This window comes from Vanrija pseudolonga, chromosome 7 (assembly GCF_020906515.1).
Source record: "Vanrija pseudolonga chromosome 7, complete sequence".
NCBI lineage: Eukaryota > Fungi > Basidiomycota > Tremellomycetes > Trichosporonales > Trichosporonaceae > Vanrija > Vanrija pseudolonga.
In genome coordinates, this window is record NC_085855.1 from 1 (window position 1) to 27477 (window position 27477).

At 61.0% G+C, this 27477-nt stretch overlaps 12 protein-coding genes across 13 annotated transcripts; 4 read left to right on the forward strand and 8 right to left on the reverse strand.

Annotated features, from left to right (window-relative positions):
* Positions 1–1592: 1592 nt before the first annotated feature.
* Positions 1593–3622, forward strand: str3_3 (Siderophore iron transporter 3; the record flags this gene model as incomplete). The annotated part of the gene is made up of 7 exons (XM_062775354.1): positions 1593–1746; positions 1782–1824; positions 1860–2416; positions 2452–2619; positions 2655–2770; positions 2805–3037; positions 3072–3622. 7 exons carry the CDS (start codon positions 1593–1595, stop codon positions 3598–3600), a joined length of 1800 nt encoding a protein of 599 aa, XP_062631338.1. The 3' UTR covers positions 3601–3622.
* Positions 3623–3995: 373 nt separating this feature from the next.
* Positions 3996–5284, reverse strand: hxnT_2 (Flavin oxidoreductase hxnT; the record flags this gene model as incomplete). The annotated part of the gene is made up of 6 exons (XM_062775355.1): positions 3996–4023; positions 4063–4159; positions 4196–4652; positions 4689–4890; positions 4930–5095; positions 5131–5284. The coding sequence occupies 6 exons, from the start codon at positions 5282–5284 to the stop codon at positions 3996–3998; spliced, it is 1104 nt and encodes a 367-aa protein (XP_062631339.1).
* Positions 5285–6175: 891 nt separating this feature from the next.
* SPBC1683.03c_5 (putative MFS-type transporterc) lies at positions 6176–7906 on the reverse strand (the record flags this gene model as incomplete). The annotated part of the gene is made up of 1 exon (XM_062775356.1): positions 6176–7906. One exon carries the CDS (start codon positions 7904–7906, stop codon positions 6176–6178), a length of 1731 nt encoding a protein of 576 aa, XP_062631340.1.
* A 1027-nt stretch (positions 7907–8933) lies between these two features.
* LOC62_07G008816 (uncharacterized protein) lies at positions 8934–10241 on the forward strand (the record flags this gene model as incomplete). Its single annotated transcript, XM_062775357.1, is given in 5 exon segments — positions 8934–8939; positions 9063–9161; positions 9177–9719; positions 9750–9969; positions 9997–10241. The coding sequence occupies 5 exon segments, from the start codon at positions 8934–8936 to the stop codon at positions 10239–10241; spliced, it is 1113 nt and encodes a 370-aa protein (XP_062631341.1).
* Positions 10242–10258: 17 nt separating this feature from the next.
* LOC62_07G008817 (uncharacterized protein) lies at positions 10259–10960 on the reverse strand. Its single transcript, XM_062775358.1, has 3 exons — positions 10822–10960; positions 10443–10799; positions 10259–10404 (listed from the first exon to the last, which is right to left on the reverse strand). The coding sequence occupies exons 1-3, from the start codon at positions 10824–10826 to the stop codon at positions 10362–10364; spliced, it is 405 nt and encodes a 134-aa protein (XP_062631342.1). The 5' UTR covers positions 10827–10960; the 3' UTR covers positions 10259–10361.
* Positions 10961–11780: 820 nt separating this feature from the next.
* On the reverse strand, positions 11781–13097 carry LOC62_07G008818 (uncharacterized protein; the record flags this gene model as incomplete). The annotated part of the gene is made up of 1 exon (XM_062775359.1): positions 11781–13097. One exon carries the CDS (start codon positions 13095–13097, stop codon positions 11781–11783), a length of 1317 nt encoding a protein of 438 aa, XP_062631343.1.
* A 392-nt stretch (positions 13098–13489) lies between these two features.
* On the reverse strand, positions 13490–16057 carry SPAC11D3.15_1 (putative protein; the record flags this gene model as incomplete). Its single annotated transcript, XM_062775360.1, has 4 exons — positions 15843–16057; positions 15608–15806; positions 15195–15569; positions 13490–15156 (listed from the first exon to the last, which is right to left on the reverse strand). The coding sequence occupies exons 1-4, from the start codon at positions 15894–15896 to the stop codon at positions 13490–13492; spliced, it is 2295 nt and encodes a 764-aa protein (XP_062631344.1). The 5' UTR covers positions 15897–16057.
* A 207-nt stretch (positions 16058–16264) lies between these two features.
* On the forward strand, positions 16265–18137 carry SPAC11D3.15_0 (putative protein). Its single transcript, XM_062775361.1, has 3 exons — positions 16265–16637; positions 16678–17076; positions 17113–18137. Exons 1-3 carry the CDS (start codon positions 16312–16314, stop codon positions 18116–18118), a joined length of 1731 nt encoding a protein of 576 aa, XP_062631345.1. The 5' UTR covers positions 16265–16311; the 3' UTR covers positions 18119–18137.
* Positions 18138–18142: 5 nt separating this feature from the next.
* On the reverse strand, positions 18143–19525 carry lyc_1 (Autolytic lysozyme; the record flags this gene model as incomplete). The annotated part of the gene is made up of 2 exons (XM_062775362.1): positions 18143–19063; positions 19490–19525. The coding sequence occupies 2 exons, from the start codon at positions 19523–19525 to the stop codon at positions 18143–18145; spliced, it is 957 nt and encodes a 318-aa protein (XP_062631346.1).
* Positions 19526–19923: 398 nt separating this feature from the next.
* LOC62_07G008822 (uncharacterized protein) lies at positions 19924–21222 on the forward strand (the record flags this gene model as incomplete). The annotated part of the gene is made up of 1 exon (XM_062775363.1): positions 19924–21222. The coding sequence occupies one exon, from the start codon at positions 19924–19926 to the stop codon at positions 21220–21222; it is 1299 nt and encodes a 432-aa protein (XP_062631347.1).
* A 99-nt stretch (positions 21223–21321) lies between these two features.
* nirA_4 (Nitrogen assimilation transcription factor nirA) lies at positions 21322–23736 on the reverse strand (the record flags this gene model as incomplete). 2 transcript variants are annotated; one of them, XM_062775364.1, is made up of 9 exons in its annotated part: positions 21322–21858; positions 21895–22072; positions 22110–22414; positions 22451–22518; positions 22557–22898; positions 22938–23160; positions 23197–23475; positions 23511–23562; positions 23600–23736. In XM_062775364.1, 9 exons carry the CDS (start codon positions 23734–23736, stop codon positions 21322–21324), a joined length of 2121 nt encoding a protein of 706 aa, XP_062631348.1. The 2 variants fall into 2 exon arrangements, with proteins under 2 accessions (XP_062631348.1, XP_062631349.1); XM_062775365.1 differs by lacking the exon at positions 23511–23562 and having other exon boundaries at positions 23197–23219; positions 23600–23718.
* Positions 23737–24000: 264 nt separating this feature from the next.
* nit-4_7 (Nitrogen assimilation transcription factor nit-4) lies at positions 24001–26698 on the reverse strand (the record flags this gene model as incomplete). Its single annotated transcript, XM_062775366.1, has 11 exons — positions 24001–24168; positions 24216–24616; positions 24653–24857; positions 24899–25117; positions 25166–25251; positions 25288–25355; positions 25392–25730; positions 25767–26060; positions 26153–26357; positions 26399–26453; positions 26589–26698. The coding sequence occupies 11 exons, from the start codon at positions 26696–26698 to the stop codon at positions 24021–24023; spliced, it is 2130 nt and encodes a 709-aa protein (XP_062631350.1). The 3' UTR covers positions 24001–24020.
* Positions 26699–27477: the final 779 nt, after the last annotated feature.

Genomic DNA, 27477 nt, shown 5'->3' on the forward strand with positions numbered 1-27477 from the left:
AACCCCCTAACCCCTAACCCCCTAACCCCCTAACCCCCTAACCCCCTAACCCCCTAACCCCCTAACCCCCTAACCCCCTAACCCGGCGCCGAGTGAGCTTCCTTCCAACATCACCTCCCCTCTTCCACCTCGGGAGCTCGGGAGCCCCGTTTAGCGAACCAGGTGGTCAGCGCGAGGACTCACACGCACAATTCGACGCCCTTGCGCCATGCACTTCTGCCTCGCTCACTGCTGCCGGGTTGAGCACGCGCTTCCCCACCCACTCGGGAACAGGGCAGCGTCCGAGCGCAAGTGGTGGAGTACGATGAGGCGCAGACTTCGCCCTACCTTTGCAGCAACCAGCCGCGTGTGCAGGCTGGAGCCCAGGGCTCCCCGACGTGCTCCCTCCACTGTCCGTCAGCTGGTCAAGACGGGATGGTAATCGAGGACGTCGTTGTCAGAGCCAGTCACTGCAATCACGACCGAAAGATTGGTGTCACGGCGACGCCTTGCTAGTTCGGTCGACGGCCAATCTTACACCTCTTCTCCCTCTCTGATGCCCTTGCTCGCCCCGTCGCCGACAACAGCACCCGTCCCGGCGTTGACTGCCAATGCCCGCAGCACTGGGCAAGGTGGCCAGCGGAGGCTTTGGAGCAGACACATCCGGCTCAAAGTCCCTCATATTGTCGTGGTTGGAGCCCGCACAAAGGCGGGAACTTTCAACATTTCTTGTTCCCGACAAAACAAGACGCTTGAAAATCTCACGTGGCGTTGTTGGGAAGCGCGAGGTTCCTGGTAGGAGCGCTTGCAACTCGCTGCAAGTCGGTCCTCGACTATGAGATGATTGTTGCATCTATGAAGCAGCGGAAACGGAACCGCCACACTGGGCGATGCGGCAGAGAAGCCGTCCCTTCTCGCCGAGTGCGTCGGCTAGACGGAACGGGCTTCGACGTCGTCGGTGTTCATCGTGGCGTCGAGGGGATGTTGACAATCGGCTGGCTGGCAGCGGCGCACGAGAGACGCGAGCGGGGGCGCTACACCTTGGTGAGCACACTGCCGCGACCGCACTATCATTGTCAACCTTGAACCATGCTGGAGCTGTGAATGGGAACGACACTCCAACTATTGTCAAGAACCACGCCCCGGTTGTTGTCGGGAACCACACACCAGCCGTCGTCGGGAACCACGCGCCAGATGATGTCGGGAACCATGGTCGAGCTGTCAGCGGGATCCACATACAGGCAGCCAACCCTGGCACGCGTCGGTGGTGTAATCGCATGAGCGAGTGTAATGGGGACCTCCAAGTCGCATCTGGTGTCACGGCAAACGACTGCAAACTCTCCGCGCGCAGGCTCCCGGTGTGCTTGCTTGGCGAGCTGGGTTTTGGTGCCGCAACGTCGGCCTTGGTGCCAAGTGTCGGGTGAGCAAAAACATCCGGCCGAATCACATTCTTATCTGATTGCACGGCTGCCCAATCCACGCCGTCGGCTACCCTGGCTTGGCACATCGCCGGCCGACACCCTCGTCACAGCCTTCAAACGAAAAACTCCACGGACACGTTACTGTAGATAAAAACTCTATGCACACATCTTCTCATCTCACAACACTGCGCCATGGTAGCCGTACAGGAGCCATCCACGCTCACCACTGTCCATGTGCGTGATGAAAAGTCTGCCGACGTGGAGGCGCCGAGCCCCTCGGGCGGCGACACCGACACCGACAGTGTCATCAGCCAGGCCATCGGCGTGACACGGATCGAGAGCATCCGTGTGTATGGCCGTGTGATAATCGCTGACATCTAGATGCGATGCTCAGCAACAGCGGCCTCAAGTACTGCCTCTGGGTGTAAGCTGGCCTGCATGGTACTCCGCTGACCCCAGCATGATCGGCGTCATGTGCATCGTCTACGCCCTGCAGCAGTCGACCACGGCAGCCTACACCCCGTTCGCGACGTCGGCCTACACGAAGCACACACTCGTGGCCACTATCGGCGTCATCTCGGCTGTTGTCGCAGCGATCACTCAACCCATCATGGGGAAGATTTCAGACCTCGCCTCCCGCCCCGCGGCCCTCTGCGCCGCCGTCACCCTGTTCACCGTCGGCTACATCATAGTCGCGTCTAGCAGCCGCGTATCCGATGTGGTTGTCGGCCTGGCGCTCAACCAGTTTGGCCAGCTCGGCATCCGCCAGATGGAAATCCTACTCGTTGCCGACATTACCGTGCTTGAATGGCGCGGCTTCGGCCAAGCACTCACCTCGGTGCCTTGGGTGCTCTCGGCCTTCATCTCTGGGTACATTTCGCAGGGCATCAACGCGTACTCAGAGGGCGGCTGGCGATGGGGCTACGGCATGTTCTGTGCCATCGTCCCCGTCTGCATCGCACCCACCATCATGTTCTTGTTCTGGGCCCAGCGTCGTGCGCGACCTCAGATTGAGAGTGAGTAGGCGCCCCGAAGTCGCGCTGACGCACAGTGGCTGTCCAGAGACAGGGAGGCCCCGAGCACGAGACCAAGCTGCAGAGATTCAAGGCCTTTGTCATCCAGGTCGACATTGTCGGTCTGCTCCTCATTGGCACGTCGTTTGCCTGTCTCCTTGCCCCCGGCACCCTCCGCACAACCGCCAAGGGCGGCTTTGCGAATCGTGAGTGAGTGCTGCGTCACCCTCGCTGACCCCAGCCTCCCTCATCGCCCTCTACGTCGTCGGCGGCGTCCTCTTCTTTGCCTTTGGCGTGTGGGAATACTTCTTCGTCAAGCACGGTCTCATGCCGCGGCGCTTGATGAACCGGACATTTGTAGGTGCACCTCCGGCGCCGGCCCTAACGTCAGGTCTGTTGCATGCTGCTCGACTTTCAGTACTACTTCACCCGCCGCCTGGGCGAGACGTACGACCTCTCGTGGGTGTACATTATCAAGCCCGAGTGGAGCGCCCGCAACTACACGTTCTACGGCAACATCATGATCACAGGGTTGTGCGTCTTTGCCCTTGTCGCAGGCATCTTCATGCGCATGACCCACGGGTACAAGCGCGTTCAGCTGGCCGGGCTCGCGATCAGGTCGATGTAAGTTCAGCCCCACAGCCGAGCTAACCTCTAGTGGCCAGGGCATCCAGTACCTCTCCACGCAGGGCAGTCAGCCCACTGCCACCCTTGTCATTGGCCGTATCCTCATGTCCGCCGGCGGAGGAACGCTGTTCATCACGACTCAAGTTGCCGCGCAGGCATCCGTCCCTCACGCCGACATGGCCATGGCTGTGGCCATTATCGGCCTATGGACCCAGCTCGGCGGTGGTATCGGCGCAGCCATCTCCGGCGCCGTTTGGAACGAGCGCGTACCAGCCAATCTCGCCAAGTACATTGGCGACACGCACAACGCGACCCAGCGCGCCGAGATCTTCGGGTCCCTCCTCAATGCTCGCAAGGCCGAACCCCATGCGCTGATCAACCTCGCCTACACCGAGGCCATTCGCCCGCTCTACTTGGCCGCTCTCGTCGTCTCCCTCCTCGCCTTCATCCCAGCCCTCCTGACTCGCGAAATCTACCTCGGCAAGGAGCACAACGAAGTCGAGGGCCGTAAACAGGCGCTTGAGGGGCCGAGTCCGTCTGACACGAAGGGGTCGGCGTGAGAAGAGGGTTGCGTCACCCCACTTGGTTCCCAATGACTATGCACGCCGTCTTACATGCATGTTGTTTGAGTCTATAGTTGCTTGCCACCTGACGGCGGCAAGGCCATCTTGTCTGAGCCTTGACTCCTGGGAGGAACCCCGCACCATCACAGTTCAGAAGAGCGACGGTGGCGGCTAGAGCCTTTGGAAAAGCACTTAGGACACAGTCGGCGCTCGTTGCAGAAATTGATCAATGCAACCGATGTGAACGGCCTCGGCCACACTCGCATACCTCGACTCCCAAGGCCGATACCCCAGGACTGTGATAAACTTCATACCATGCACGAGGTTTCTATGAGACCTTGGCCGTAGAAAAACGACCTCGTCGGCCATATCGCAGCAGCCATCTCGCAGCACTAGTTTGGCGCCTTGTAGAACGGGTAGCTGTGTAGGGTCAGCATCACCCCCCGCCAGACAACTCACTCGGCGTAACCCTCAGCGCCGCGAGTGTAAAACGTCTTGCGGTTGTACGGGTTCAGCGGCCAGCCGTTCTCGATGCGAGCGGGCAGGTCGGGGTTGGCTGCGGTGTGAGCCGTCATCAACGATAGTCGCTTACCGAGAAAGTGGCGGCCAAAGGCAACGAGGTTGCCATCCTTCTCAGCCTCTGCCAGCGCCGAGGCAGGAGTAGATCCACCAGCCGAGATAAAGGCAATACCCGCACCCTGCACAATCTCACGAAGCGGGTCAAGCGAGTCGCCGCGCTTGTCCACCAGCGACTTGTCCTGATCATCGGCGCCGCTCACACGCGGGGCCATGGCGTGGACGTAGGCAAGCTTGGGCTGCGCAGCAACAATGGCCTTGAACCACGGAATGAACGTGTCGAGAGGGTTAAAGTCGCCACGCATGCCCCCAAAGTCACCAAAAGGCGACGCGCGCACGGCGACGCGCTCCGGGCCGATCGCCTCGGACACGGCGTTGAGGACGCGAAGGGGGAAGCGGAGGCGGTTCTCAACACTGCCGCCGTACTCGTCGGTGCGGCCATTGGATACCGGCTGGAGGAACTGGTCGACGAGCTACGCGTCAGCGGCTGTGCCCCCCTCTCTACCTACATATCCATTCGCGCCGTGAATCTCGATGCCGTCAAAGCCAGCTTCAATAGCGTTCAAAGCTGCCTGACGGTAGTAGCCCACAAACCTGTCAATGTCGGCCGCGGCGAGCTCCGTCACAGGCGTCGGAGTCTCAAAGTAGGCGAATGGCTTGTTGGCATCCACTGTCCAGACGGTGGGCACGAGCTTGGGGTCGGCCAGACGGCTGACACAATGTCAGCAATGCGAGTCGAGCTCCACCTACCCAAAGGCCCAAAGCTGGCAGAAAATGCGACCACCCTTCTTGTGCACAGCGTCGGTCGTCTGCTTCCACTTTGCAATCTGTTGGGGCGAGTAGATTCCAGGAGCTCCAGCCATACCACCAGCTTCGGCAGCAATCAAGGTGCCCTCGGTGATGAGCAGGCCGCCGTCTCAATGGTCAGTGCACTCCCAAAGACACACCCACCGGTTGCACGCTGGGCATAGTACTCGGTGCTCGGGTCAAAGGGCACCGCCGTGTCAAGATCCGCCCGCAATCGCGTGAGAGGAGCGAGGACGACGCGGTGCTTGAGGGCAAGCGAACCGGCCTTGATGGGCTGGAAAAGTGCGGGCTTGGTCATGTTGAGGGGATCAAGGATAGTTTGAGATGATGAGTTGGCCAAAACCGTCTGCTTCTCCGACTTTAAGTACAGCTGCGAGAGCTGACGACGGCACTACTGTATGACCAATGCTCATGACACGTCGCTGCATTGATTGACAATGTCAATGCATTGGAAGTTCGCTGTCAGAGTTTGTTGACCGAGGCAAGACGGTGGAGCGCGTGGCGCGGGGAGAAAGTGGCTTGCTCGTGGCCTCGTGGAGCAGGAGGCTATCAATGACATCCTGCCACCGGCGGTTGGTCCGTGATCCTCGGTGCCGGTTGTCATATCTCTTTGAATGGCCGATCCTTTACTCAGCATGGAATCAGAACTTGGAAATCAGGATCAAAAACCATCGTGGTTGTTTGCTGAGTAAAAGTGCCGCAAAATCAGGACTGATCTGTTTGCCGAGCAATAGCACACCTGTTGTGATTGTTGGCTGAGTAAGGATATATCGGCCATTGGACAACCGAGAAAACGGGTAATGCGGCTCTTGTAATGTTGGAGCCAAGGCCGGCCCCACAACCTCGTGGCCCCAATGGTCCAGACACACGGCGTAGTGACATAATACCAGGCACCAGTTTGATTGGCGGCTTTGCGTGCTTTGGCACCACAAAGGACGCGCAACGGTGACCCATGTTGCTTGCAATGCTGCAGTGCTGTGAGATACTGGTTGATGTGGCCCTGACCGTCCCCGGTAGCCCGGCAAGTTGCATGCCCGCCGCCTGGCGGTTCCCTGGAAGTGTAACGCGACGCCAGTTGGCGGACTCCACCGCGGCTTCCAGACGTCGCGGACGGTTCTCCACCACGAATATACGCACCGTGACCGGCATGAGGTAGCACGAAATGACATGTCGCTACTGCTCCACCTATCTACTCCGCGTCCACCTTGCGGTTCTCCTCGTCGCTGCCGCTCTTTGACGGCCGGTACAACACCGCAAAACCGAGGAACCAAAGCGCGGCCCAGCCGAGCTGAAAGTAAAAGCTGGCGTGGACGTTTGTGGGATTGGTGAGCCCACCCGGCTTAATGGTCAAGAGCCCAGACTGCACCGAAAAGCCAACCGCCGTGCCCATCTGAAAGGAAACTTGCAGAATAGCCCCCGCAACACCCGCCATCTCAGGCGGCACTGCAGTCATGACGCCGACATTAACGCCAGTAAACGACGCCATGGTGCCACCCGAGCCGAGAATAAATCCGGCGAAAAGGTAGCGCCAGTAGTCCTTCTGCCAGTTGTTTGGCTGGGCCATGAGTGCACACCCGACGGCACCAAGGGCAGTGCCGATAAGGATGGTGTAGCGCGGACGGACAGAGACGAGGCGAGGGAAAAACATGAGGAGGAGGGTGACAGCGGTGGCGGACACTCCCTCAGGCAGAACGCGGACGGCGGCGAGAATCGCACTCTCGTGGTAGACAATCGTGTAGACCTGGACATGGGCGAGGTAGTTGACTGCCCACCAAGCGTAGATCTGGAGAGCAAAGATGGTGAGGACGACCATGTTCGGGATCTTCCACGTTTTGGTTGGAATGAGAGCCATGTCGTCGTCGAGGCGAGATTCCCAGTAAAAGAAGGCGGGGAAGAGGGCGAATGATAGCAAGAAGGGGACGAGGAAACCTGGCTTTTTCCAGCCATACGATGCGCCAAGGGTGAGGCCAAGGATGAGGAGCACGATGGCCACGAGCATGAGGAAGACGCCAACAAGGTCGAGTCGGCGCCACTTTTGCTTCGTCTTCTTCGCGTCCTTGCCCGTGCTTGCTGGGATGAGGTAGAAGGACGACGCCGCGATGGGCAGGATAATCATGCTGACGATGCGGAAGAACCAGCGCCAGCTCCTCATCTGGCCGCCACCAGGTATAAGGTTGATGACGCCTGCGATGATGATCCCAGTGACGTTGGCAATCGCACCCGAGATGCCGTACAGGGTGAATGCGCGAGGCTGCTCATGAGGTTCAAACACAAACACAATGAGGCGGTAGCTTGCAGGGATGAGGCTGGCGCCAGAGATGCCGGCCAGCGCGCGGACAATGAAAAAGCTGTACTTGTCGGGCAGGAAGGATGTGACGAGAGACAGGACGCCCAGCGCGACAAATCCCCAGGAGAAGACCTGGGATGGCGAGTAGAGGTCTGATACACGGCCCCAGAAGAGGAGAAAGGCCGCGAACGTGACGCTGTATGCCGTGATAACCCACGACTGTTGGGCAAAGTCGATGTGGAGGTCGTGGGAGATGAGGTCCATAAAGACAAAGAACGCCGAGTAGAATAGGATATCGATGAACATTGCGAGGGCGAAGATGAAAAGCAGGGTCCACTTGAGTCCTTGAGAGAGCTTCTTGCGTGGTGCGTCGTCGCTGTCGGAGGTGCAGGCTTCGGGGTCGGTGGCGGAACTAGACTGCGTCGGTGTGGCGCCTGCGGTCGCCTTCTCCAGCTTGTAGCTGGCGCCGACAATGTCGACCTCGGCGTCCTTCCCAGGCCCTTTGGTCATCGGCGTCGGGACCAGCGTATCCACGTCGGTGGTCGAAATGGTTCGGGTGTGCGGGAGGAATCGTGGATCCGGCGCGTCGGAGGCGGGCTCGATCGTAGTGGTGCGGGGGATTGCAAGAGACATTGTTGTAAGGTGATGTGATTTGTGGCAGTCGAGTCTCACTACTGTGAAGAGCCACGAAACGAACTTGTGAGCTTAGGGTCTCCGTTTCTCGTTGGTTATGTACTCGACGCCCCGACTCGCCTCATCGCCACGTCGCACTTCTCCCCTGCCACGTCGCGCTGTTGCTCGGAGATGACATCGGAGATGGCTCAAGTGATGACAAGCACATAGCGTCATGGCGGACAATCTCCACGACCAGCCAGGCTGCATGAGCCTGCGAATTTGATGGTGCCGGGGTTATGCTGATTGAAATGGTGGTGTTGAAGGAAATGGCAGCAGCGACAACAGCGATGGGGTGGCAGAGTGGGGCAGGAGAGTGGGTTTCGGCATCGTCGCATCGTCGACCACGTGATCCGATGCCCAGAGTAGACTCCGACCTGGGCCCCGGTGCATACAATTTGTCCGCCAGCGCTTACTTGCACCAGGACAGGCGCCGCAGCTTTACTCATCGGCCAAGCACCTCAAGCACCTCCCCAGATGCCCACGCCCTGCGACCTTCGGGATCGTCGGGACAGACCGACTGATTTGTGTACAGTGGCGAGAAACGCCCATGCCGAGGGGTGCAACTACCACCACGAGTCGACCACGCCAAGCCACGTTGCGGCCCGAGCCGCCGGATGCTGATGCATGATGGGCGCTCGCCAAGTCCCCAGGCAGTGGTCGACGTTACATAGTGCCAGGCCGTCTGGATTGCAGGAGGCTCTGGCAGCTGCACGCGGATGATCTCTCGGCCGCGGCAATGCAAGCCGCGAGTAGACACGTAGCTTGCCTCGACGCGCTCGACGCGCCCGATCGCGCGCTCGACGCCCTCCACGGGCTCTTGAACACGTGGCTTTCGGTGCGAGTTCGTGAAATGGCGGTCACCAGTTGCTCATCGGCATCAGTCGGCTTAGTAGCTCGCAGCCATCGACGCACGCTGCGGCCCTCGGCTACGTCGATGCGCTGGGGAGCGGGCGACGCCAGTCATGCGAACAACGAGGGACGCAGCATGGTCGTGGTTCACGCGATTCATTTCACCCGATTCATAGACACCACACCGCTACTACTTGCACGGGACTCACCGGCTGGAGCAAGTACGCCAATGGCGGATGGGACTAGCCTGGCATCGGCGGCATAGACGGACGGCCTCACACTCGAGCCGTTGGGATTCAACTTTCGGTACGACCCCGTGACCGACTTGCTTGCCTTCGAGGGCACCGGCAAGGACGGCTCACAAGTCAGTTACAAATAGAGCCCCTTTGCGGCCGGCGCCAACTTCACCTTCAGCGACGACAAGGGTGCTCCCTACACGGCCGTGACCAAGGCTGGGTCCGTGGCCATTGTGCGCCAGTCAGACGGCACGGCCGTTCCGTCAGTTGCCTTTAGCGACCCCGCGCTTGGGCAAGCCATCTCGGTCAGCACTGTCAACAAGGTCATTCAGGTCAACGCTTCCGATTCATACGGTCTCCTGACGACCTTTGTGCCCTCAACGCCGCACACAGTGTTCAAGGACGAAGCAACCAATCGGCTGTACGTCCCGAAGCCTGTCACAGAGCCAGCCTTCACATACAACGTCGCGTCGGGCAAGTACCTTTCAACAGGCTACGACAACTTTGCGTACCAGAACACCGACATGGGTTCACCCAATGCGTGGGTGCCTGTGGGTATCCAGCCAGCAGCAGTCGCCACCAAAGCCGCATACGTATCTCAACTCGACGTCGGGAGTCTCACGCAGCAAAACTACCGTTCGCGGACATACGCCGTGTTCTCCGACTTGTACTTGAGCTTCGACGTGGTGAGCATGACGCCGCACTCGGCCTCGCAGACATCGTACTCGACCCAAGTAGTCTACAAGGACGCCGCGGGACAGCCCCTGAGCACAACGAAGCGCTACAGTGTCAAGATTGGCAGTAGCACGCTCGGGTCGTCCTGGTTCATCGAGCCGCTGATGGACACATATCAGACGGCCTACCCAAGCGGCTTCTTCCGTCTCCAGCAGAACGGCCTTTACCTCCAGGCCACAGGCAGTACCGTTCAGGCTCAGCGTGCGTGGGGAGCAGTCACCTCCACAGCGGGCAAGCAGCCGGACTATGACTCAACTGCCAATGCAGGCTGGGGCAGCCCTGGTGGATCCGACATCTGGTTCTTGTATCCGATTGCTTCGAGCTCCAGCACCGACCTGGCAGAGGCAACAGGTTACAAACTGGTCAATCGCAACTCGGGTCTGGTGCTGCAGGCCGTGAATGGCTCATTCGTCACGGTTCCCAACCAAATCAGCCATAATGCCCAACAGGCCGCCGTCTTTACTGTAGTCTGAGCTATGAGATGAACTCCTTGCGTACCCAACGATCTGCATAGTCAATCAAATGCGGTGGATGCAACGGTGCGACATGGATGGGGCCTGGGGGCAACGGCCTGCGCCTCCTCGTGCGACCATTTACTTGACGTCCTTGGCAATCTTGCATGCGGGGCAGTCAAAGCTGGTCGCGTCAGGTCAACCTCGTTCACCGCAACTCACATGACAAACTCCTCCTGGTCGACGGGGGCGATGAACGTCGCAATGAACTCTGCGGGCTCGGTCGCGCTGGCGTTGCGGCTGTGAGAGTGAATGTCACCGGGGTTCTCGGTCCACGAGTCGCCTGGGCCAAACGTCTTGGGCTCCTCGTCATTGACAGCAGACTCGACGCTACCGCTGAGGATTACGGCGGTGACAAAGGCGTTTCCATGACGATGCCTTGGGGTAAAGGCTCCGGGGTCGTAGGTGACCTTGAGTGAGACCGTCTTGAGGGTAGGGGCGTTGGGAAGCGTGTGCGCGAAGAGCACCTCGGTGGTGGTACCGTCGGTCTTGGTGATGGGGTTGCTCTGGGTCAGCTTGCTGGCAAGAGTCTTGCACCCACGGCATGTTGGCAGTTGTTGGGATGTGTGTTGTGGAGGGAGGCGTGAAAATGGCGCATGTCGTGTCTTATAGACTCAAGTGAACTCAAGTGCACTCAAGCGAAGGCCAGCCAAGCAAGTACGTCATTGTGCGGCCTGCCGAGATGAGTTGCGAGGGACGGTGGGGTGCGAGATAACTAAGGGCAGTCGGGACTTCCGATCCCTCGGCGGGGTGCAACCGCCGTCCCCCACTCACCGCGCGTCGTTTCTACCTCGTTTACCGCCGGCACTTGGTGAGTGAAGCCCTGACATGCTGTGACCATCCAGTCAGCCAGTGTTCCATCCGCAAACCATTCGCCGCACATTGTCAACAACGGCTTGGCCCATGGGCGGCCCACTCCCTGGTTTCTTACGGATGCCAAGTCCCCGAAGTCGGCGATAGTGGTGCCATCATGGAACGATTACCAGTGTCGACGTGAAGCGAAGACCGGTGCCGGTGAGCCCGGAGGCGTGTCGCCTGGCATGGGTGTCCCGTCGTACGACCCGCCGGCCGACGCGCGCGAGGCAGTCCACGGCGGTCGCGGGCCGGGCTCCGAGTGTCTGCGAAGACTCCATGCATACTGTCACGACGAACATCATGGTGTACGTTAATGGCGGACGCGGCAGCAGCCACCGGGCGCGTGCTTGGCGTGAGGCCCGTCGCCGATCTCCGCGGCCGTCCATGGCATCCGCTGTCGCTGTCGATAAAGTCTCCTGAGCTGCACACCTTGCGGGTGTTGAGAAGGGCTGGGTCAATCGTCCAGCCTGAGGCGCATCGCTGCTGACGAGGCTTGCTTTCAAAGTCAAGCGAGAAGAAGGAAAACGCGTGGCCAATGGGGCAAGCCTGCACGGCCACGCAGCCCTCCCAGGCGCGGCCAACACCAGAGTCACAACGTCACAACTGCATATGCTCGCCCCATCGTACAACAACAATACCACCCCCTTACATAAAGTGCAACGTGTGCACCACGTTGGCGTGCTTGCGATCGCTCGGCTGGCCCATGACCTGCCACGGCTCGGCCATGACCAGGGCAAAGGTCTTGGCACCAACCGCGTCGCGATACTCGTGCTGCGTGAGCACATTTACACCTCGCAGTGCCCGCTCGACATCGACCCCGTCGTCGCCCTCGCCCCGGCCCAGCGTGCCCCACCACTTGCGAATCTCGTCGTGAATCGCTCCAATCAGCAGGACCTTGCGCTGGTCCCACCCCATGCCGGCGGGGTCAAAGTCGAGGTTTAGCCACTCGGGCTGAAACCTCTCGAGTCCTACAAGCGTGTAGCGGACACGAGGGAGGCTCAACGAGATGGTCTGGACGACATTCTTGAGGAAGCCAAGGGAAGTGTACCCGCCAACGCGCCATGGGCCAGTCGGCTTGGCGTACGGGCGGAAGACAAGCGTCACATCCTCGACTCGCGCATGATTCGCGTCGGGGATCATGATTGATGCCGAGGTGAGATTGGTGCGGAGCATGTTGAAGCTGATGGACAGGGTCGCACTGCGCACGGCGTCGGGAAACTCGACGATCATGAACGGCGGGTCGACCTTTTCCTTGGTCAGGTTGAAGAAGGCAATGTGCGTGTCGGTCGGGAACGGCACGGCGTTGGGCTTGTCCCCAAAGGATAGCTCGCTGGACCTGATCGTCGTGACGCCGGCGAGCGCGTCGAAGAGCTCCTGGCGGCCTGGGGGTGCCAGGAGGTGAAAGTAGCTCGACGGGGCACCTAGATCCAGCACACGGGTGTACATCCGCATACGGGTGATGCACAGCTCGTGGTCGGCCTTGGCTTGGCGGCCCCACTTGAGCCCCGGTATGCGACTGCCTCTGCCCTTGACTCCGCGGGTGAACGGCTGCACAATCTGGACGACAATGCCGCGCTTGCCCGTCTTGGGGTGCACTCTTGTCTCGACGTACACATGCACGTGTCGGTACATGACTGCGCTCACGGCGTCATGGAAGGGACGGGAGACGGCACGTAGGGTCGGGTACGCCGGTTTAGGGAGGTGCGCGACGAGCAGGTCGACGATGGCCGGGGTCGAGAGGACCGCGGCTCCGAGCGAGCATGTCGGCGTTGGAGGTGTAAGCGGTGCGATGGCCGTCTCGGGCTGAGGCAACGAGTCGTGCGGGAGCGTCGTCGGCGTCGTCGGCGACGGTGGGAGCGTGGATGACCGGGGTGGAAGTGCGGCCGTGTGGTCCTTGGGTGAAGTCTTCACGATACGCGTTGAGCGCGCTGCTCTTGTTGATGTCGACTTTGCCTTTGGCATTGTTGGTGATGCTGATGATGATTGTTTGGTTCTGGGTGCGAGAGATAACCACGAGTCGGTGCGAGCGGAAGAGGGCGAGGGGCGGGGGCGAGGGGCGGGTGGCGTCGGGTGATAACGCAGGTGGGGCGGGGGGTCGTCCAGTGTCAACGTCTCAACATCGAGCAGGAGGTGCCATTGCGCTTGATGCTGCCGTCGTACAAGTACTGTTGGTCGTGGTGGATGATGCACAAACAAGGCGACAAGGGCGATGTGATTGTGAGATGTGTGATTGTGATGGCGACTTGCGATGCCCACTCCAACTTTGTTGTTATTGGCTCGCCAAGGCACCGACAGTTCCACGTGGCTTGCACGTGCAAAAGCAATGACGTGTAAATTAAATGCATCGACTTCTCCTACTTTGGCACTTGTCTGACCAGTAACAAGCTGTTTGTCGTGACGATTGCCTTCCAGTAGACATTGACAAAGATGGTCTGCGTCGCGTCGATGAGAAGAGCAGGGCCCTGGACCTCGGTGCCAACTGCCAGGCCGTCGAGCTCATACACTGGCGCCTTGACCCTCGAGCCACTGCCCTTGACCGCGTTCCAGACGTACACGTCCTGCTCAAAGTCGGGCTTGCCGGCAGGGACCAGCGACAGGCGCTTGGCCTCGGCGAAGGTGCTCTCACCGAGACCCTCGTGACTGATGCCAATGCCGCGCACCTTGACGTCGTCGACGATAATGTCCTTGTTGAGCAGGAAGCCAAACTCGGCCTTGTATGCGCGCTTAAACTCGGTCGCAAAGTCGTCCGACCCCTCGGGTGCAAGAATCATAAGGGCCGTGTCGGTGCCATCAAAGCGCATGTTGAGGATGCGCTCGAGCCGGACGTGCGACTTGTCAAAGCCCGCCTCGCCTAGCACGGCCGTAACCTTGGCGCCCAGCCCTGCCAAGCGGTCCAGCAGCCCTGGCAATGTCGCTTCGCTGTACCGCTCGGCTGCGGGCTCCTGCAACTCGTACACGCGCTCGGCCAGTGCAAGGCCGTAGGCACTCAGCACACTCGAGTACTTGTGGATCAACACGCGATCAATGTTGAGCAGCTCGGAGATCTCGCATGCGTGCTGGCCGCCAGCGCCACCAAATGATGCAAGGACGTGGTCCGACGTCTTGAACCCACGCGCCTCGGTGAGAGTTCGGATCGGCCTCGCCATCGTCTCGTTGGCGATCTTGACAAAGCCGTACACAATCTCGTCCATCGGCTTGTCTGTGCCAGTGTCGGCGCGGACCTCGGCGACGAGCTTTTCAAACTGCCTCTTGGTAGCCTCGGGGTCGAGCTCCTGGTCCTCGTTCGGGCCAAAGCACTTGGGGAAGTACTTGGGCACCAAGCGGCCGAGGAACAGGTTGCCGTCGGTGAGAGCCAATGGTCCGCCCTTGCGGTAACATGCTGGGCCGGGGTGGGCGCCAGCAGACTCTGGGCCGGCGCGGAACAGCCCAGTCTTGTACGTCAAACAAGATCCACCGCCCGCGGCAACCGTGTTGATGTCGAGCTGGGGCACGTTGATGCTGATGCCCGCCGTCGTGGTCTCGGCGACGCTCTCGTACCGGCCAGCGAAACGCGACACATCGGTGGATGTCCCGCCGACGTCGAACCCAATGATCGGAGCGCGCTCCTCCTCGTCCCACGAGGTCAACGCGTACCCGACGACACCGCCTGCGGGGCCAGACAGGATAGACTTGAGTCCAGAAAAGTGCTTGAGCTCGACGAGGCCGCCGTCCGAGCCCATAAACTCGACGCGCAGGCTGCCGTCCGCGCCGCCCTCGAAGCCAGAGTAGAACCCGCGGAGGTACTCCTGAAGCACGGGTGTGAGGTAGGCGTCGGCCGTCGTCGACTGACCGCGTGTGGTCATCTTGATGACGGGTAGAAGCTGGGATGACAGTGAGATGTGGGGGAAGCCAATCTCCTTGGCAACGGCGCCGACCGCGAGCTCGTGTTCGGGGTAGGTGTACGAGTGGGCAAAGCAGACAGCAAGCGCACGGCAGCCACCATCGTACAGCTTCTGGAGATCGGCGCGGATGGCCTTGAGATCTAAAGGTGTCAGCTTCGCCCGGGCTAACACCACCCACCTGGCTCTTGCAAGATAACGACCGCCTCGCCGCTGATGCCGCGAACAATCTTGTCGCCCAGCAGCTGCTTCTGCGCCTCGGCTCCGTTACCGCTATATGCCTGGGCGATCGACCCGTCATCGTTGAACACGAGAGCGTGCTCGGCCTGCTTCGGGTCGGACGTGTACCCGACAAGAGTAACACGCTCGTCAACCTCGAGGACCTTGGAGTAGAGCGGCAGCGCACGCTTGATGTTGAGGTCGAAGATGCGTGGGCGGGTCTGGTTGCCAATCTCGAGGAGGTCGCGGAAGCCACGGGTGATGACCAGCGCGTGGTCCTGACCCTTGCGCTCGAGGAGTGCGTTGGTGGCCACGGTGGTGGAGAGGCGAACGTAGTCTGGTGGGGTGAGCCTGAGCTCCGCTGGGTGGACATACCGAGGTGGTTGACGGGCAGGGGCTTGCCACGAGGCAGTTCTGTGCCCAGTACTCGCTCCAGGACACGACGAACACCCTCCGTCGGCGCGTCGGCATAGTTGCCGGGGTCCTGCGACAGGAGCTTGACGACAAAGTCGTACCGGCCACCTGGCTTGGTGGGGTCGAGCACCGAGGCGTAGACGTCGGTAAAGGTACCGCCCTAGATGTCAGTCAGAGTACAGTCAAGAGCACCTACGCGGTCGATGGAGATGCGGATGGCGTGGTCTGGGACTGGTGTTGGGACAGTCATGGTGGGCGATGAGGAGGCAAGCGGGCTTGTTGAGCGCGACCTATTATGCCAAGTCGCTGAGAGTGGAGACTGCGGCTTGACAAGTTGGTCGTCGGAGTAGTTCCGTCACAGATGTCGTCGTCGCCGCCGAGTCAGGAATGCGCGGGATAGCAAGAGAAGAGAGAGGGGAGAGCGGAGGAGAGGGGAGATGATGTCGAAGTGAGATGGGAGATGGGAGCTGGGCGGAGAGCGGAATTGCGTCAGCCAACAATTCCGCGGAGATCTCCGAAGCACCCCCCACGAGCCGCAATGGCGACAGCGGCGGCCAAGTTCCGACAACGACGACGACAACGACGAGCACCTCGACACCACTTGCTCTTATATCATTGTCAGCAGCATTGTAGAGAGTAGCATCACCGCGACGAGCACCAGCACCATGGCAACGACAGAAACGGCCACAGCCCGCCGCGCGGCGGCGTACGACCCAATCCTCCTCTCAGTCTTCTCGAACCGCTTCATGTCCATCGCAGAGGCCATGGGCCGCAGCTTGCAGCAGACATCCATCAGCACAAACATCAAGGAGCGACTCGACTACAGCTGTGCGGTATTTGCGCCGACGGGCGACCTGGTGGCCAACGCGCCATTCATCCCCGTCCATCTCGGGTCCATGAGCTTTAGCGTCAAGCACCAGCTCGAGCTCCACGGCCCCAGCCTCAAGCCCGGCGACGTGCTCCTTACCAACTCGCCGACAACGGGCGGATCGTGAGTGACCCCGCCACTGAAACGCCCACTGACACCTTAGCCACCTCCCCGACCTCACAGTCATCACGCCGTGCTTTTCCAACACGGACAGCTCCAAGATCATCTTCTTCACGGCTTCTCGCGCACACCACTCCGACATTGGCGGCATCCTCCCCGGCTCGATGCCGCCGACGTCAACGGCGCTGTTTGAAGAGGGTGCCGAGATCCGCAGTCTCAAGATTGTCGACGGTGGCATCTACGACGCTGATGGTGTGTACGAGGCCCTCGTCACCAACCCGGCCAGCTACCCCGGCTGCTCGGGCTCGCGCAACTTTCGCGACGTAGAGTCGGACCTCAAGGCGCAGGTCGCGGCGAACCACAAGGGTGCCGAGTTGCTGGGTGCCCTTCAGTCAGAGTACGGACTGGAGACGGTGCAAGAGTACATGGAGCACATCCGGAGGTAGGTAGAGTGGGAAGGCTTGGCTGACCACTTCAGCAACGCCGAGCAGGCTGTCCGCGACATGCTTGTTCGCACCGCCAAGCGGTTCGGCACTCACCTCCACGCGATCGACTACCTCGACGACGGCAGCCCGATCAACCTCACCATTGACATTGACGAGGCCACCGGCTCGGCCGTGTTCGACTTTGAGGGTACCGGCCCCGAGCTTCGGGGCAACCTCAACGCACCAGTGTGCGTTGTCAACGCGGCTGTCATCTACTGCATGCGGTCGATGATCGGCGAGGACATTCCCCTCAACGCTGGCTGCCTCACTCCCCTCGACATTCGCATCCCGGAGGGGTCGCTCCTGTCGCCATCGCCCACCGCCGCGGTGTGCGGCGGCAACGTCATGACATCGCAGCGCATCACCGACGTTGTGCTCAAGGCATTCAACGCGTGCGCAGCGAGCCAGGGTTGCTGCAACAACCTCTCATTTGGTGTGGGCGGCAAGGACCCGGTCACGGGAGAGGTCACACAAGGATGGGGATACTACGAGACGATTGCAGGTGGAAGCGGAGCCGGGCCAGGTTGGAACGGCACAAGTGGAGTCCACGTCCACATGACCAACACGCGCATCACCGACCCCGAGATTCTGGAGCGCCGCTACCCCGTCATCCTGCGCGAGTTCAACTTCCGGCCTGGATCAGGCGGTGAAGGCGCATACAAGGGCGGCAATGGCGCGGTGCGGACGCTGCAGTTCCTCCAGAGCCTGCAAGTGTCTATCCTCAGTGAACGTCGCGCACGCGCACCGTATGGTGCCAACGGGGGCAGCGATGCCCAGACGGGCCTCAACCTCTGGGTCAAGGCGCCGCGTGGCGACGAAGCCAGCCGAAAGATCAACATTGGAGGCAAGGGCACTGTGTGGTTCGAGGCTGGAGACGCGCTCGAAATCCACACACCCGGAGGCGGTGGCTGGGGCAAGGGCGAGGGGGAGGTGGAGCAGACTGGCACCCAGTTCGAGCCGCGCGGCCGCCTGGCAGACGCGGCGAATGTCGAGTTTTAGGCATGGATACATGTTGAGCAGTCTCTATACACAGTTGCAGTACGACTCTGTGCCGTTCTGGAACGCAGCGCCGCCAAACTTGTCCACGGCCAAATAAAACGAAGCTGCGAGGAAACGGCAGTCGGCGAGGGGGGCCAAGAAGTTTTGAGGCACACCTTCGCACTTGGAGAAGACGCACGTCTTGAACGTGTCGTCACACTGCTTCTTGTTCTTGCTGCAGGTGCCATAGCACACGTCATGGGAATCACAGCACGCCCCAAACCTGTAGTTGCGCACGTCTTCGGGGAAGATGTCGCCGACCCACTTGGGCCCGCACCCGTTCGAGGTGGGTGTCTTGCCCTTGGACACGGCGCGCTTGCCGGCCGGGCAGCGACCAGACCTGTCAGGAGGGGGTGGCGGTCGGGCAGTAGTGGGTCCTGGTGGGGGAGGACCAGTTGGGGTGCCGCCGCCGCCGCCTCCTCCGCCACCACCACCACCGTCGTCACCACCTCCGCCACCTCCCCCGCCACCACCGTCGCCACCTCCGCCGCCCCCCGCGGCAAACAACGCACCCCAAGTGTCCCTCCCCACAATCCCATCGTCATCCAGCCCGGCACCTTGCTGGAAGGCCACAACGGCAGCCTTGGTCGCGGGTCCAAACTCCCCGTCGGCATCCACACCCAGCAAGACCTGCGCGGCCTTGACCACGCTGCCGGAAGACCCCACGCTGACCTGGTCAAGCAGGGCACCGAGAGTTGCCGGGCCGGGAATGCCGTCGGCGTCAAGACCAGCACGGGACTGGAATGCCTTGACCGCCCCCTCTGTCGCCGGGCCCCACAGCCCGTCAGTGGCTAGGCCGTATCCCTGCCCGTTGAGAAGGGTCTGGAGGGCGAGCTTCCTCGTCGCCGACGCGTCCGAGCCAGCGTACGCGCCGGCCGCGAGGGGGCCGAGGGCGCGCGAATGGAGCTGTTGTTAGCGGTGTCAGGGCGGAGGCCTACCGTGTGGAGTGGGGCTTCGCGCTCGGCGAGGTCGTAGGCTTGAGGCGAAGCGAGTGAGCGCTCCTGCACCGTGACGACGCCGCCAGCAGCGCCGCCTTAGGGATAGGCGAGGACGCCAGTGAGAAGGGGCAAGAGTGGGAGGAGAGTAGTCACGCGCATTGTGCTTGAGTTGAAGAGGCCTAGCCTCGTCGCTGTTCTTATATACACCTCGAAGCGCGTCACAACATGGTCAAGACGCTCACTTGGCAGGGGCAGCGAAACGCGACCCCCAGAAGACAGACGTAAACGCGAAGAAGCAGAGATCCTTCGTGTCTGACTTGGAGGTGATGAAACGTCCCCAGACTAGACGCGGTGTACGTTCGACGCGTTCGGCGCTGAGGATACAACTACGCACGGCGGGGGCGACCGCCCAGCCAAGCTTCGCGGGCATCCATGCCCGGTCGTCATGCAGTAGTGCACCTCCGACGGCATTGACAGCGCCGAGGACTAACCTCTTGACTGGCGATTGCAATTCATGTGCGTGTTTCGCGTTTCATTCCCCTCTCGGTGTCGCATCATCGCCGTCTTGATGACGCGTGAGGATGTCTTCTTCTGCTCCGCGGCTCCCTACACATGCTCCGCTCCGACAAGCACTGCATTTGAACGACTATGCGGTGCCAAACTGACTCGAGTCGGACGCCTAGCACTGCCTCGAAAGCCGTGCCTCGTCCCATCCCCCAACACCGAGTCGTGTGACGCGGTGGATAAAATGGCAAACAACACCACCTCATCATGCCCAAGCACCATCAAGAATGAACTTTGACCACACGACACAAGCTACCCAGCGACATGTCAATTACCGACCCAAATAGCAAGGTCGAGGCCCCGCCACCGAGGCCGTTCATCGACCCGACAGCCTATCCACACATCTACCAACAGATCCTTGAGGACCCCGCAGTGTACTGGGAGCTTCACGACCTCCGCGTCGTAAGCCGGGCCTTCGCCGACATGATCGACGGGATCCAGTGCACGCACCTGGTCATACAGATGACCGAACCGGGGACGATCACGCGCAAGTCGTACTGGGACGAGGTCAAGATGCTGGAGGCACACGGTGACGTTATCCGCTTGCGCGGCGAGGAGTCCTGCGTCGACATGGCGACCAGCGAGGAATACCTTGTCCAGCGTCGAATCACCCTCGACGACATTACCTGCGCCATTCGCGGCCGCCATATCCCTGTCCTCTGGGCCCTTTGGGAGGACGAGTGGGACTCGGGCAGGCGGCAGCGTGCACTTGGCCTTGTGCGCAGGAACACTAGCACGGTCGAGTTTGGCATCCACCGTCCTCCAGAACCATGGGCAGCCTACCAGTTCAGGTATGTCGGCCCCGACGCTGTCTTCGCACCAGACGGCTGCTTGCGCCAGGTCGTGCACGCCCTCTCGGACAGTGTTCGAGAAGTACGCGGAGATCGAAACTGGGTCGTGGACACGATTACACCAAGGCCGGGCAGTCGAGGCAGCAATCTCGCCGAGTACATACGTCAACGCCTCCCTCATACAGCCATGATCATCCACGCAGTGAACGGCTTTTGGCGAGCGGGCGAGTGGGAGAATCGACCACCAATGTTCACGCGCGCGCTCGACCTGTCCGTCAAGTACACCTTCCACATCCACTACACCGAGCCCGATAACAAGGTCAACAACCCCGGGATGCTTGACACGCTTATCGAGACCATGGCGCAGGGACTTTGGGCACCTTGGACGGTTGTCATCGCCGACCAGGGAGTCCCGGATCAGGCATGGATCGGCCGCCACCCGCCACGCCTTGCGCCCGTCTATTGGCGCCTTCAGGAAGCCGTACTCGACTGGGTGAGGGACGTGGGACAACGTACCTCTCCACAGCACTTCGGGTACTCTCCTTATGTGTTTATGGCGAGGGTGCGCTCTATTTTGGTCATCAGCCCTGATGAGTACGAGCAACAAGCCAGCAGCCGGGTGCACAAAGAGGTTGACGAAGTCCACCATTGGTGGCCCGTCTCCATTCGCGAGCGACATGAGATTGAGAAGGGTAAATGCCGGCGAGAGTTTGATCGGCGGAGGAGACAACGGGAGGAGGCAGCGGCGAAGGTGTTCGCATCGATGGAGTAGACACAAGGTAGCGAACGAGGAGTAGGGCCATAATCAGTCAATGTATGAGTCTCCAACCTCCTGCACTACGTCGCCAGTCACTTACTCGATACATACATACTAAGGGTACAAATCTGGCACTCCGGCGTGCAAGTACAACATGATGTCTGGCTGACTTGGGGGACCCAGCGGCTCAGCACTTGCAACAGCTAGGCCCTGGGCCCACTGGTCATATGTGACGCTGTCGATCACTTGGAGGTCGCCGTCGGTAAGGAAGGGAACAAGGGTCTGATCCAGGTCAAAGTTGAACGACGGCAGTGCAAGGGGTTGAGCTGGCTCGACCGCGCCAAGTGGAGCACCCGCGAGCGGCGGCGCGTCCTTTGTATCCTCTCTCATCATCCCGCGGAGAATCCCGGCCTTTTGGCGCCCCGACGGCCATGTCGTGCCCAGCTCCTCGAGGTGTTCGATGCACGTCTGTGCCTTCTGGAAGAACGCTACAGCTTGGGAGGAGGCAACTGCTTGCCCAGCCGAGAAGAGGAACGTACGACCTGCGGTGAAGAGGATCTGCGGGGCGGCTGGGGACATGTATCGCAGCCCGTGGGTATCTCGGTACGTCGTAGAGTGCGCGAGAATCTTGAGCGCAGCCGTTTGACAGAACTGGGTGTGAGCGTGAGTTCAACGCGACAGACGTACCGTTACGCTAATCGGCAAGGTATGCAACAGACGCGCAGAGAGTGAGAATGGTTGGTAGAGCAGCAGGACGACCCACCCCCACGCCATGTGAAGCATGAGGATGTGGGGGAGTGCCGGCGTCTGCTCGGTGATGATCAGTGGCTCGGGGAGGCCCTCGAGCCATGCGTTGAGCTCGTCGCTGCATCTATCAGCGATGGCAGCGAACCCACACCCACTGAAACTCCTTGATCGTCCCGTTGTTCACCAGCGCGGCAACATCCTCTCGTTCGGTATAAAGCGCTTTGGTGATCTGGGCCGCAATCTGCATCAATGACGACGTTGCCACCATCGTGGTGCTCAGGTAAGACGGCTGTGACGGACGATGGGCATGCGGGCCTGCCGGCCATGTCCAAGGATGCTGGTCCGTGGAAGAGTCGGGTACGGGCAGGGGGACGCTGTAGTCGATGATGGCTGGTGTGCGCCCGAGGTAGTTTGCAAAGGTCACCTCTTGGCAAAAGCACGTCCAGAACGTGACATTGCGCTGGGGTCAGCTTGTCCCCACACGCAACAAGCTCACCTGCGTCAACATTTCGTGTGACATCTTGCCCTGGTCCACCAGTGGTGACGTGTCAATGTTGAGTCCGACTGGAGTCAGCTCCGCCCCCCCTGCCGGTGACACTCACGCGAGTAACACAGCCTGATCGCCTGCCCAAAGTTGATCCACCCGAGGCTAAAGTCGCCCATTGTGGACGAGTACCCTGCACGGAACGCCAGGGCCTGCACTGTACCCACACACGGCACAACACACTCTTGGTCAATGTACCGCATACTCTCTTCGAGGAACTGGCGCCGGGTTGAGAGGGCTCGGAGGTGCGGCTCGTCGGCGTAGCTCAGGCCGAGCGCAAGGATCATGTTGTGAAGCATTGGCGAGTAGTTTGGTGCCGCGGCTGCCAGGTCGGCAGTCTTATCGAGCGCCAGCGCGACGCGCATGTCTCGGTAGAAGAGGTGCGGGGTGGCTCGCTGGCCTAATGCGTTAGTCGATCAACCCGCGGACGACGACATACAAAAGCTCGCAAAGTATCGGAAGAACCGGTCCAGAGCGGCGTCGTGCTGCTCCTGTGTGAGGAACACATCAGGGAGAAATCGTTCAAACCCAGTCGCGCTTGGGGCACGGGGCCGCCCCGCCGTACGGTCAGCTGTCGACGACTGCATCGGCTCGGCGACGGCCTCGTGCCGGAACGCGCTGGCCAGGGAGTGGACGCGGAATCCGCCGTGCGCGTCTTGCACCTGGGAGTCAGTGTGATTTGCCACTGGGCGCCTCACCATCAAGTCATCCACGTTGCCCGCTTGCGCCGAGCAGCGGCGGGGGGACGGGTTGTTATCCAGCCGCGCAGTGACCACCACCGGCGAGAGGCTCGCACGTTTGGGCGACAGGAGCGTGTCGGCCGCAGGCTTAGACGGGCCAGGAGCGCTCATCGCCGCCGCCGCTCGCACCGCTTCAAGCTCACTCTTGAGTTCATCGACCTTGCGGCGGAGGTACCTTGCCTCCTCGCGGCTCAGCGACTTGCGATAGTCCTCCCTCTGTGACCGTTTGCAGATGTCCTTGGCTTCAGCTCAGGCAACACCTCCTCTCTCACCTTGTGCTCACGACATGTTCCACAGGGGTCAGACATATCGCACTTCTTCTTCCTTCCGTCAGTGCACTGCTGCCTTTGGGCCGGCCCACCTCTGTTGGCAATTGATACAGGCCCGCTGGACATGGGTCCGTTTGCGCGGGGGCCGCCCGGCGTCAGACCCCGGCGGAGACCGCGGCGGCGGTGACGCCGACGCCGACGCCGACGCCGACGAGCGGGTCGCGGCCATCTGACGTGACATGGAGGATTCAGGGGTGTCTATGTGGCCAATGAGGTCGATGATGTTGGAGCAAAGACGGAGCGAGAACAGGATGATGTAGGGATGTCAAGTTGTCATTGTTGTTGGCGGGATGCAAGTTCCGACGAGTGGGAGTGTTCGGACATGACCGACGAGTGGCGACGGAATGGCAGTTCCGTCGCCAGCCGCGTGTTGCAACCTCGACAGATAAGCCCTTGACAAGGGTGCAAACAAGATACATTGGATGTACAGACTGCCCGGGTACATGTCATCGCCTACGCCGACTCGTCTGGGACTTGGAGCAGTGACAACAAGTCTGCCTCGGCGCCCAGCGGCATAGCAAACTGGCTCATCAGGCTCTGGATGAAATGGTCAAAGTTGGACTCGCCGGCCCAAGTCATTGTGTCGGTACTGGACGTCGGGCTGGGTGTGTCAGCTGCCAATCTCTGCACCTCCTCCCAGCCACTCACTAGCAGAACGCATTGTTCGGCGCATCATTTGCCGCTGCGTTGGGCCCAAAGTCAAACGTCGGTTCGTCGTGCCCTCCAGCCGCCGCAATGTTCTCCAGAAACGGAGTGAGGTGCGGTGTCGCCTCGGCGTACTCATTGAGCAGGTCCTGCAGGATCGCGGCCTTCTGGTTGGCCGCCACCCACGTCCGGCCAATCTCGCCGAGGTACACGAGGCAGGTGCGGGCCTTTTGCAGCGCAGCTGCAGCCTGAGACGGTAGGGCAGCCTGTGCCGCGGCGAGGAGGAACGTTGTGCCTGCCGTGTAGAGGAACTGTGGGGCGGTAATGGCCGTGTACCGCAGCCCGTGCTGTGCTTCCCACAGTGTTGCCAGCTGGACAATCTTGAGCGCGGCCTTGTGGCATCGCTGGGGTCAGCTCGTTGCAAACGTCGATGAGCTCACAGTCATGGCAGCCGTGCTAATGTCCACGGCGTGCGAGTTGCCCGGGCTCTTGGACACCACCTGGCTGAACGGCCGGAAGAGAAGGATGACGATCCACGCCCACGCGAGGTGGATCATGAGGATGTGCGGGACGACAGGGTCGGGCGACGCCGGCGCAACGAGCAGTGGGCGAGGGAGGCCATCGAGCCAGCCATCGAGCGTCTCTCTGCATCATGTCAGTGTTTCACCAGCACACATGCTACCCACGCCCATCGTTGGACTGTCCCCTCGCGGACCAGTGCCGTCTTGTCTGATCGGCCCGAGTACACTGCCTTGGTGATCTCGGCCGCGATCTGCATCAGCCGAGAGGTGTGCACAAACGCAAGGCTGAGGTACCCTGGCTGTGGGGGCAGATGCTGGAAAGGACCCGGAGGCCACACCCAAGGCAGATCATCGGTGATCTTGTCCGGCGTGGGTAGGGGTACACTGCGTGCGTCAGCCGGTGGGGGGGGGGGAGCCGACAACTCTACTCACGTGTAGTCGCCGATGAATGGCACGCCGCCAATGTAGATTGCCCAGGTCTCCTCTTGGCAGAAGCAAGACCAGAAAGTGACATTGCGCTGAGTGGGTTAGACATGATGCTAGAGGACACCCACCTGAGTCAGAGCCTCCTGCGACAATCTGCCCTTGGCCACCAGCGGGGACGTATCGACGTTTAATCCAACTGAGTGGGTCAGCAAGCGACAACTCCTCCACCCACGGGCATAGGAAAGCCTCACGGCGAGACCAAAGTTGACCCAGCCCAAGCTGTGATCTCCCAGGGTGCTCGAATGGCTGGACCAGAGACACAGCGCCTGCACAGTGGCCACAGACGGGGTCGCGCACTCCCTCTCCATGTGTTTCATGCCCTCCTTGGCAAACGTCCGCCGTGTTGCTGGCGACCGTAGGTGCTCCTCATCCATGTACGCCAAGCCTAGCGACAGCATCATGTTGTGCAATAACGGCGAGTAGTTGGGCGTCGCGACAGGCAGGTCCGCCTGGTCGTGTGACTGGGCGATCGCCATGTCACGATAGAAGAGGTGCGGGGTGACGCGCTGCGCTGGCGGGTCAGATCATTTCGCCAAGTTCCACCCACCCCAGCATGCAAAGTACCGGAAGAACCGGTCCAGCGCGAGATCATGCTGCTCCTTGCTGATAAAGTAGTCGGGCAGCCATCGCCGGAACTCGGTCTCGGCCGCATCACCGACGTGATGAGCGGCAAGGTTGGGCCGCCGAGGCGTCGAGTACGTGCTCGGGCTCGTCGAGTCGAGCGGCTCGGACGCATGCTGGTGGGAGTGTCGGAACGCCGACGTGGGGCCATGGAACCTCAGGCGGCCGTGGTCGTCTTGCACCTGGTACGCGTGAGTCGTCTGCAACGCCGCCAGCATGGCTGACCACCGACCGCAACCGCAACACTCACGATAATCTCGCCCAAGCTGTCTGGCCCTCGAGACCGAACATCAGAGGACGACCTCGGCCTACTCGGACCGGAATCCGCCGTCTCCCGTGCTCCATTGTGCCCGAATCGGGCGACCGGGGAAGTGGACGCCGGCGCAGGCATGGCCTCACGGCCCTCCTTGGCGCGTAAGGCAGCCTCAAGCTCCGCCACACGCGCACGAAGCGCGTTGGCTTCGGACCGGGACACGGACTTGCGAAAGTCGGCCTTGTCTGTCCAGATGCAGTCGTCCTGGCTGTCAGCGCGCGCTGGTTGGCCAACCCCGCACTCACCTTGTACGTCTTGCAAGTGCCGCACACTGGCGTTACTCCGTCGCACTTCTTCTTTCTGTAAAGTCAGCCGCGCGGGACTCGGACGGGATGGATGGGGCGAAAGATCCTGTCGTATCCCGACCAACGTCGACCGGGCGGACTCGACGAGGTGCCCAAGGGCACGACCAGATCTCCCTCCGACCTCACTCACCTGTCGCGGCAGTTGAAGCACGCTTTCGACACATGCTGGCGTTTGCGTGCACTGCTGCCACCTGGGGAGATGGGCGTGGGACTCCGCTTCATCGTTGGCGTTGGCGACATGGTGGTGTGGGTAGATGAACGAGATGTTGGAGAGAAATCGTGGGACGGAATCGGCGCGGGGGGGTTGGAGAGCCTGGCGGTTACCTCGGCGTATCAGCGGCAGCTGGCCACATGGCGCGCGGTTCAAGACGTGCACGACGGCTGGACCCTGGCTGCCTCTCCTCGCTTGGTAGTGATTTGGAGGTCCAGACTGTCCACTCCGGGCGTTTCCCGCTCAGAGCGGGGGAAGCGCGGCTTTTGAACATCTCGTCGAGGTTGTCAGATTTGCGTCCACAGCCTGCAGTTGGCCATATTCCGCTCAGCCAAGAGGGCCAAGAGGCCGACTGCGGTGGCAAGCATGGTCTCCACGGTGGCATTCGTGGCCTCCGTGGGGCCGATGTTGCCCCGACGCGTGCGAGAGCGGCCGGCGGCAGGGGGTGGGGGAGCGTAGGCTGGTCTAAGCCCGGGCGGTGGAGGGAGATGTGCCCCACGCCACCAGTGGCCCAGCTGTCATCGTCCTCGAGCTCGTCGACGTCGTTGCCCTCCAAGCCAACACCTCGGCACTACTGTAAGACACGCCTACGCATTGCCCAACTCTACTCTAACCACCGACACGGCACTTGGGATCGCAGCACCCCTCGTTGGCTCACGAGTCAGCAGCCGCCGCCTTATCACGCCTCACCCTGCACGCTCGCCCCGTTCCATTCCTGTCACCTTGCCACAACTAAACTTGACACCCTCACTCATACTCACCCACAATGAATTACTCACCCCCGCCATGACTGACCCGCACGAGGCGG